At 37.9% G+C, this 10,723-nt stretch overlaps 1 protein-coding gene across 2 annotated transcripts in view; it reads left to right on the top strand.

Moving 5' to 3' along the window:
• The first annotated feature begins 1,086 nt into the window (after window positions 1–1,086).
• The window catches only part of LOC110454113 (translation factor Guf1, mitochondrial-like), a 22,389-nt gene continuing 12,752 nt past the window's right edge, over window positions 1,087–10,723 (top strand). For both annotated transcript variants that reach the window (XM_021503482.1, XM_021503481.1), the window contains exons 1-7: window positions 1,087–1,265; window positions 2,674–2,746; window positions 3,182–3,293; window positions 5,940–6,088; window positions 8,472–8,552; window positions 9,015–9,176; window positions 9,452–9,516. In XM_021503482.1, coding sequence (XP_021359157.1) covers window positions 1,174–1,265; window positions 2,674–2,746; window positions 3,182–3,293; window positions 5,940–6,088; window positions 8,472–8,552; window positions 9,015–9,176; window positions 9,452–9,516 — 734 coding nt within the window. In that variant the 5' untranslated portion in view covers window positions 1,087–1,173. The remainder of the gene's footprint in view (window positions 1,266–2,673; window positions 2,747–3,181; window positions 3,294–5,939; window positions 6,089–8,471; window positions 8,553–9,014; window positions 9,177–9,451; window positions 9,517–10,723) is intronic.

The raw sequence follows: 10,723 nt of genomic DNA, 5'->3' as shown, positions 1-10,723 counted from the left end.
GATGATCAAAGTGCGTCCATATGGAGAGTCAGTTGAGTAACTGCCATGTCAGTACCATTGATGTAGTAGCTTAGGGTCGTCTGGATCTCTTTATTCGCTGTTCGGTAGGTTGTAGGATGTGATGCTTTCTGTCGTGACCCAACATCAAAAGTAAACTTTTTGTAGTTATTTGTACCTTGAATATAACATGTCGATAAATAGCCCCGAGCTTGTTTAGTATATATAAGAAAAATAACATAAATCATTCCTGAACTTTTCTTATTTCTTTTCAATAAATTCATACCATATTTTATTTTAAAGACTTTATATTGTCTTCGATGATATTTTCAAAAAGGATCTGTCTATGTTCCTTTGGTTGTTCGATGAATGGGCGGATTGGTCGTGTGGTTAACACTCCGGCCTCCACGCAGGCGGCCGGGGTTCGATCCCCGAAGTCGTCGTACGCATGGAATATTCAGAGAAAGTGTTTTTCTCCTGCCCACATAACTCCAACAACCCAGGTGGAGTATAAAAAGGTCTGGGTGGATATTGCGGTGTCTGTGCTGTAGCATTCAAGTGAGGTGGCACCATAAATGATACCGTTGGAAACACGGTCCCACTACAAACAGAACACATTACATCTCCAGCACACACGCAGGCATACACACACAGGGAGATATTATCCAGGTGGCATAGGACTAGTAATTAGCGCTGATAAGGCAGCTCCTGCGAATTCCTCAAAATTGTATTGAGTAATGTATATGCTAATTGTATTAATTATATAGCTATGTACTGTAAAGCGCTTTAGAGTGGCATATGTTAGCTAGATAGGGTGCTATATCAAATATTGCATATTATTTGGATTTGAGAATTAAATCTTTAGTGGATCAAGATACATCAAAGTTGAGATCCGTTTTAATTTAAAAAAGTGTTTGAAATAACTCATTCACTAGTGAGTGAGATAAGCTTACTGGCAGATTACAATTGTCAATGACATTTCAAATATGTAGGGTGGTACCACGGAATTAGATTATGTTATCTAAGTCCGTGGTGGTACTATACGTCCAACAGATCCGGAATTATACTCCCATCGTCCGAGTCCTTTTTTATTCAAAATCAAGATGTCTGCGCCCATGAGAGAAAACTGCGGTTGATATCAAAATCATCTCCTATGATCATATTTGCCCGTCCGAGATGTTTATATGCCCAGGATGTCTGAAATTTCTTAGAATAACTACGCGTACCAAAGCTGTTTTGTACACAACAGCATTTAACCACCAAAAGCGGTAAAAGCATTGTACAGTATTCTGGTTGACATTGGGATTCTGAGTACATTCAGAGCATTGGGTGATCAACTTTAATACGAGTCCTTGAAACTAATGTCGATAAAAGTAGGGGATCGAAGTAAAACAGCAGCTTGCTTGATGCTGTTCATAAACAATGTGTAGACATTAATTTTACCAGTTTGTAATCAGGTCCAGTACACTGTGACGATTGAGCTATAATAGCTCTATTCACTATTGACCTATCTGAAATAGGTCTTTTGAGCTATTTTCAAGTGATTTTCTTTTTTAAGGAAAACGAAACAAAGTCGCTTTTAAATTTAATTGAAATTGAAATATGAGAAAATATAGCTCAATACAGCTATAATTTATAGGTAGATAGATAGATTTATTTGGTAAAACATTGCATCAATACATAAAAGTACATCACATGGACAATACAATACATGTTTTACCGAGATAACACAGTAAAGTCACAGACTTATTTCCACTGTGGTGTATATAGCTATATAGGTCTTTATAGCTATGTAGCTCAATCGGCAGAGTGTACTGGACCTGGTAATTACGATGCACATAATTCTCGTAAGTGTGTGATGAATTTATGGATAGATCAGTAGATAGATGATCACTGCCTTTGTTCAAGTCTTAGAAACGTAAGAGTTCCGCCCTTGCCAGATAGCCCTGAATCAGACTGATTATATCTACATATACATGAATCATGTGAAGGTTACTGAGGGTCTAGATCTACACCGAACCTCAAAGCAACCACCCGTGTGGGGGATGAAACAACCCCCAACCCAATGTCAAAGGCTTTGTCTAATGAGTGTCTTTTACTACAAAACAAAGAACATGTTTCTTAACATGTACTTTCAAGTTTGAATATTTAACTTCTAAATGATTACATAACACATTCCGAATGAAACTTATATTCATGGTACAAAAATTGTCAATGTCATGATCCTGTCTTCTGAAAGTATGCAATTAATACTTGTCAATACCTATATTCATTGAACAGTTACTAGAACTGAGAAGAGGGGGGCGAAGACATGGATCAGACTATATATATGTAAAAGATGTGCATTGATTAGGTTGCCTTACAAGCATCAGCTGTACGTAGGGAATTTCCCTTTAGCTCAGTCAAGGGTCACAGGTTCAAGCCCCAGCCAAGGGTCATGGGTTCAAGCCCAGCCAAGGGTCACAGGTTCAAGCCCAGCCAAGGGTCACAGGTTCAAGCCCCAGCCAAGGGTCACAGGTTCAAGCCCCAGCTAAGGCACTATCTTTATCACTATTCATCATCTTACTACAAATATGATACTTTTAGTGTTTTATGGTTATGTAAACTAATGTTTGTGCCATCAAATTATTCCAATTACGAAATGTTGAATTGAATTGTATTGTTCATCTTTTGCAGAACTATAATAAATATATCCAGACAAACCAAAAGAAGTTTTTCATCCTCCTCCACAGTTTGTGCAAAACCTGGGGTAATTTTTACATTGTTGGTTCACATCAGATTGTACAGTGTATGTTTCATGCAGTTATCAACTAAATGTGTTTATATAATTGTTTGTTTTGTTTTTACATTGATGTTTATATTTATGTCATCAATGGCCTCATTTGTTTAAAGATAAGATTAAAATTTTGAAATCTAAACATTTGAATGTGTATTCATGATCATGACACCAATGGTTAAATGTGTAGGAATTCAATTTTTAAATAAATCATGTCTTTTAGCAATGAATATCAGCGATAAGGTAAACAAGCTTCACATGATCATTTTTATGAAATTCTACATTAGGAAGTTCCCTTCATTACATGCATTATAAGGATAACCTGTTTAGATCTATATGGTAATAAACAATTATATATATTCTGAAAGCACAAAGTAATTATTTTCTTATTTTAATGTCAATTTACAGGATGAAATCGACCTCACAAAATTTTCTCCTGAAAATATACGAAACTTCAGTATAATAGCTCATGTAGATCATGGAAAAAGTACATTGGCAGACAGACTACTTGAAATAACAGGTAAAGTTGTGCTCATTTATAATGGTATTATAGGTAGACTGAACCTTAAACATGATATGGCATTATAATTTATACCTAAGACATGGCAGTGGGGTTACACTTCTATCCCACCCTTCCACACACAAGTGGATGTGAGACTGAGAACTGTTCAGTTGGTGTGACATCCCCACACCTACACCGATGGGTGTGAATCATGTACCCTACTCCTACATACACCGACACCTACACCGATGGGTGTGAATCATGTACCCTACTCCTTCCCACATGTACACCTACACCGATGGGTGTGAATCTTGTACCCTACTCCTACATACATGTACACCTACACAGATGGGAGTGAATCATGTACCCTACTCCTACATACACCGACACCTACACCGATGGGTGTGAATCATGTACCCTACTCCTTCACACATATACACCTACACAGATGGGTGTGAATCCTGTACCCTACTCCTACATACATGTATACCTACACAGATTGGTGTGAATCATGTACCCTTCTCCTACATACACCGACACCTACACCGATGGGTGTGAATCATGTACCCTACTCCTTCACACATGTACACCTACACCGATGGGTGTGAATCGTGTACCCTACTCCTACATACATGTACACCTACACAGATTGGTGTGAATCATGTACCCTACTCCTACATACATGTACACCTACACCGATGGGTGTGAATCATGTACCCTACTCCCACATACACCCACACCTACACAGATGGGTGTGAATCATGTACACTACTCCTACATACACCCACACCTACACAGATGGGTGTGAATCATGTTCCCTACTCCTTCACACATGTACACCTACACAGAAGGGTGTGAATCATGTACCCTACTCCTACATACACCCATACCGACACAGATGGGTGTGAATCATGTACCCTACTCCTACATACACCCACAACTACACAGCTGGGTGTGAATCATGTACCCTACTCCTACATACACCCATACCTACACAGATGGGTGTGAATCATGTACCCTACTCCTTCACACATATACACCTACACAGATGGGTGTGAATCCTGTACCCTACTCCTACATACATGTATACCTACACAGATTGGTGTGAATCATGTACCCTACTCCTACATATACCGACACCTACACAGATGGGTGTGAATCATGTGCCCTACTCCTTCATATACCGACACCTACACAGATGGGTGTGAATCATGTGCCCTACTCCTTCATATACCGACACCTACACAGATGGGTGTGAATCACGTACCCTACTCCTACATATACCGACACCTACATAGATGGGTGTGAATCATGTACCCTACTCCTACATACACCCACACCTACACAGATGGGTGTGAATCATGTACCCTACTCCTTAACACATGTACACCTACACCGATTGGTGTGAATCATGTACCCTACTCCTACATACACCGACACCTACACCGATGGGTGTGAATCATGTACCCTACTCCTTCACACATGTACCCCTACACAGATGGGTGTGAATCCTGTACCCTACTCCTACATACCATACATGTACACCTACACAGATTGGTGTGAATCATGTTCCCTACTCCTACATATACCGACACCTACACAGATGGGAGTGAATCATGTACCCTACTCCTTCACACATGTACACCTACACCGATTGGTGTGAATCACGTACCCTACTCCTACATACACCGACACCTACACAGATGGGTGTGAATCATGTTCCCTACTCCTTCACACATGTACACCTACACAGATGGGTGTGAATCCTGTACCCTACTCCTACATACATGTACACCTACACAGATTGGTGTGAATCATGTACCCTACTCCTACATATACCGACACCTACACAGATGGGTGTGAATCATGTACCCTACTCCTACATATACCGACACCTACACAGATGGGTGTGAATCATGTGCCCTACTCCTTCATATACCGACACCTACACAGATGGGTGTGAATCATGTACCCTACTCCTTCACACATGTACACAAGTGGGTTTGACATACCTGTACCCTACTCCTATGCTATATAAGTGGGTGTGAAACCCCTAACTATACATAGAGTGGGACATTGTAACTGCCATCCTTACATGCATCCACATCGTCCCACCTCTACCCCACGTATGTCTTAATACACAAATGGTACCTCTTAATACATAAGTGATTGTGACAACTCTACCCTCACTGCTTCAAGCGTGACACATATACCCAAACCATATGCATAAGTGATTGTGACAAATCTACCCTCACCCCTACAAGTGTGTGATGCATGTACCCCAGCCATATGCATTTATAAGTGATTGTGACAAATCTACCCTCACCCCTCAAGTGTGTGATACAGCCATATCTGGCACACATACACACATGCACACTTACACTACACACATGGAGGCACATCCTTAAATGACCTTAGCTGTTAATAGGACGTTAATTAAAATAAAACCACAACCAAACCCCCTCCATGTACATAAGTTGGTGTAGCATTCCTAAACAGAACCTTGTTTTCCTTTCTTCACCGTTGAGTATTTACAAAAATTCTGCTCCATGAAGCAGAAAGTAAGGGATGTTTGATTATAATTTTTTTCTTCTGTTTAGCTTTATCTAATTGTCTATGTACATTACCATTATAATTCTATGAAAGCCTTCCTGTTGCCATCAGGTACCATACCTAAGAATGCCAAGAACCAGCAGGTGTTGGACACACTACAAGTGGAGAAGGAGCGAGGCATCACCGTCAAGGCTCGGACTGCCTCACTGTTCCACACGCACAAAGGACAAACCTACCTCCTGAACCTTATTGACACACCGGTTTGTATGTCTAGGCTGGGGTCTCAGTATTAGATATAAATGTTATAGGAAGAGATGGGCTGACTGGAGTGTGTTTTAAGAAATGTTTCGTGACGTTCATTGACATATAAAAACGACATCCTCAGTGACACATATATATCTCTGGTGAATCATGTTCTATATAAAAAAAACATGATTTCTGTTCTATGTTTTGCAAAAATTCTCTTACAAAACAACTTACCAAACTCAAATAAACACATGACTTCATGATTCAGTCAAAATTGGTAAATCTTCTGTGTTTTGTAAAAGGGTAATCATTTAGTATTTCGGTGATATTTAATAATAAAACCTAGTAAAAATTGTCAATTTATATATTAGCAACTTTGTTTATTGTCTGTTTTCTTAAAAGGTCATGTTGATTTAACTACAATGTTGTCCGTTTTCTTATAGGGTCATGTTGATTTAAACTATAAGGTTGTCTGTTTTCTTATAGGGTCATGTTGATTTTAACTAATAGGTTGTCTGTTTACTTATAGGGTCGTGTTGATTTTAACTACAAGGTTGTCTGTTTTCTTATAGGGTCATGTTGATTTTAACTACAAGGTTGTCTGTTTTCATATAGGGTCGTGTTGATTTTAACTAATAGGTTGTCTGTTTTCTTATAGGGTCGTGCTGATTTTAACTACAAGGTTGTCTGTTTTCTTATAGGGTCATGTTGATTTTAACTACAATGTTGTCCGTTTTCTTACAGGGTCCTGTTGATTTAAACTATTATGTTGTCTGTTTTCTTATAGGGTCATGTTGATTTAAACTATTATGTTGTCTGTTTTCTTATAGGGTCATGTTGATTTTAACTACAAGGTTGTCTGTTTTCTTATAGGGTCATGTTGATTTTAACTACAAGGTTGTCTGTTTTCTTATAGGGTCATGTTGATTTTAACTACAAGGTTGTCTGTTTTCTTATAGGGTCATGTTGATTTTAACTACAAGGTTGTCTGTTTTCTTATAGGGTCATGTTGATTTTAACTACAAGGTTGTCTGTTTTCTTATAGGGTCATGTTGATTTTAACTACAAGGTTGTCTGTTTTCTTATAGGGTCATGTTGATTTTAACTACAAGGTTGTCTGTTTTCTTATAGGGTCATGTTGATTTTAACTATTAGGTTGTCTGTTTTCTTATAGGGTCATGTTGATTTTAACTACAAGGTTGTCTGTTTTCTTATAGGGTCATGTTGATTTTAACTACAAGGTTGTCTGTTTTCATATAGGGTCGTGTTGATTTTAACTAATAGGTTGTCTGTTTTCTTATAGGGTCGTGCTGATTTTAACTACAAGGTTGTCTGTTTTCTTATAGGGTCATGTTGATTTTAACTACAATGTTGTCCGTTTTCTTACAGGGTCCTGTTGATTTAAACTATTATGTTGTCTGTTTTCTTATAGGGTCATGTTGATTTTAACTATTAGGTTGTCTGTTTTCTTATAGGGTCATGTTGATTTTAACTACAAGGTTGTCTGTTTTCTTATAGGGTCATGTTGATTTTAACTACAATGTTGTCCGTTTTCTTACAAGGTTCTGTTGATTTTAACTATTATGTTGTCTGTTTTCTTATAGGGTCATGTTGATTTTAACTACAAGGTTGTCTGTTTTATTATAGGGTCATGTTGATTTTAACTACAATGTTGTCCGTTTTCTTACAGGGTCCTGTTGATTTAAACTATTATGTTGTCTGTTTTCTTATAGGGTCGTGTTGATTTTAACTACAAGGTTGTCTGTTTTCTTACAGGGTCGTGTTGGTTTTAACTACAAGGTTGTCTGTTTTCTTATAGGGGCATGTTGATTTTAACTACAATGTTGTCCGTTTTCTTACAAGGTTCTGTTGATTTTAACTATTATGTTGTCTGTTTTCTTATGGGGTCATGTTGATTTTAACTACAAGGTTGTCTGTTTTATTATAGGGTCATGTTGATTTTAACTACAATGTTGTCCGTTTTCTTACAGAACCTATTTTAACTATTATGTTGTCTGTTTTCTTATAGGGTCATGTTGATTTTAACTACAAGGTTTTCTGTTTTCTTATAGGGTCATGTTGATTTTAACTATTATGTTGTCTGTTTTCTTACAGGGTCATGTTGATTTTAACTACAATGATGTCTGTTTTCTTATAGGGTCATGTTGATTTAAACTATTATGTTGTCTGTTTTCTTTTAGGGTCATGTTGATTTTAACTTCTAGGTTGTCTGTTTTTTTATAGGGTCATGTTTATTTTAACTATTATGCTGTCTGTTTTCTTACAGGGTCATGTTGATTTTTAATACAAAAATGTGTTTTTTTTTTTTTTTGGGTTTTTTTTTTTTTTTATAGGGTCATGTTTATTTTAACTATTATGTTGTCTGTTTTCTTATAGGGTCATGTTGATTTCAGCTACGAGGTGTCGAGGTCACTCTCAGCCTGTCAGGGTGTTATACTGTTGGTAGATGCTAACCAGGTAAGTGATTTATAGCTATATAACCCAGTCACTGTCTACTGGTCACTCTCAGCCTGTCAGGGTGTTATACTGTTGGTAGATGCTAACCAGGTAAGTGATTTATAGCTATATAACCCAGTCACTGTCTACAGGGCTATACAAAATACAGTGTTACAGCTTACATATAATACACTGATAACTGGTTATTTTTTTGATGGTGGTGGATAATGATTTGGTCAATTTGTGGTCCGTCTCTACATTATGGCCAAAAATTGATCTCTATAATAAAATTATACAAGTAAATATTATATGCACTATAAATTACAGTGCTGACTATTCTTACTACTAGACATCTATGGCTATAAGCAAGCATTTATGTAAGAGCAAATGATCTTAACCTAATAAACTGGTACATTGAATGTTCATCCCAAAATACATCAACTGTGGTAAGTGTTGGTTACATTTCTCTCTTGTTGATTTAAGGGTGTGCAAGCACAGACCATGGCTAATTTTTTCCTGGCATTTGAAAGAAATCTAACTATTATACCGTGCCTGAATAAGATAGATCTCCACAATGCCAAACCGGAAATAGTCCTGGAACAGCTGAACAATGTGTTTGACACAGACCCTGATGATGTCTTCAAGGTAAAACAAACATATATTTTGGTAATGAGTCAAGCCTTGAAATGTACCTGTGTGTATATAATTGGTACTATAAAACACCTTCCTAGATATAATTTTATACAAAACAAGTGATGAGACTATTTCTGTCGAATGCATTTGGACAAATTTTGAATTTGTTTTATGATCAGGAAAGATGAAATTTAACACACTCCCCTTCCCCTCTCAATAAAAAATCTTTTGTGTCTGAAGTCAGGAATAAGCCTAGTTATTAATATGAATACCTGAATTTGTTTCAGATATCTGCTAAGGTTGGCACTGGGGTACAGGAGTTATTAGCAGCCATTATAGAAAAGATTCCTCCGTGAGTATTTTATTGTTCGCTCACCTGGTCCGTCGTCTGTATGTCAACAATTCCTTCAAAAGACTAATTCTTCTTAACCACTGATTGGAATTTGACTAAATTTCACTGGAAGCATCCGTAGGTGGTGAGGATTCAAAATTGTACAAATGGTGGGGCTAACCACCAGGGGGCTGAGGAGTGGGGTCAAAAGCGGGCAATTTGGCTATATTGCTATAAACAACTTCTTCTGTAGAACTTTGCGCTGGATATTGGTCATATTTGGTTGGAGTTGGAAGCATTCATAGAAGGCAGAGATTCAAAATTGTACAAACAGTTGGGCTGACCCAAAGGGGGCTTACAGGCGGGGCAAAAAAGGGTTATTTGGCTACATTGCTTTTAGCAACTCTGGATCCGGTACTTAAAAACGGATATCAACCATATTTGACTGGAAGCATCCCTAGGTAGGGGGAATTCAAAATTGTACAAATGGTAGGGCTCAACCCCCAGGCGGTTGAGAGGTGGGGCCAAAAGGGGGCAATTTGGCTTTATTGCTAAAAACAACTTCTGTAGAACTATGTACTGGAAATAAATCATATTTGGTCGGAAGCATTCATGGGAGATGGGGTTTCAAAATCGTACAAATATTTGGGCTGACCCCTCGGGCTAAGGGTTGGGGCCAAAAAAAGTTTATTTCTTGGAAATGGTTGAGATCCCCACCCTATAACCATATGTACAATTGCTGAGTATGAGGAGAATGCACATATGCTTTTAGGATGGCCCCGGAGTCTACCCGGGGTCTGGCTTCACCCTTGGAGTCTTAATCCCTGGGTCATAAATTTAAGATGGTTGAGATCCCCACCCCAAAACTATATATACAATATGGGCATAAAGAGACAAATGCTGTCATGATATTAGAATTGACCCCGGCATCTGCCCCACCCTTGCAAACTTTACCCCTTGGTCATAACTTTGAAACGATTTAGATCCCCACCCCAAAACTACATATACAAATGCTTGGCATTTAAGTAATGATTTTTATTTTTTCAACATTTATGAGGTCATAACAACAATGGGTTTATGGACATATTGAATGAATCGCGTTAGCGATTCATGTAAAATATGTCCAAAAACCCATTGTTGTTATGACCTCATAAATGTTGAAAAAATAAATATCATTCCTTATATTTACATTGACGAATCCTTTCAGTGGATCGATATAACAACGAAT

Source organism: Mizuhopecten yessoensis, unplaced genomic scaffold (genome assembly GCF_002113885.1).
Source record: "Mizuhopecten yessoensis strain PY_sf001 unplaced genomic scaffold, ASM211388v2 scaffold7669, whole genome shotgun sequence".
Taxonomy (NCBI): domain Eukaryota; kingdom Metazoa; phylum Mollusca; class Bivalvia; order Pectinida; family Pectinidae; genus Mizuhopecten; species Mizuhopecten yessoensis.
The sequence above is the reverse complement of the archived record's forward strand: the minus strand, read 5'-3'. Positions and strand labels throughout refer to the sequence as shown.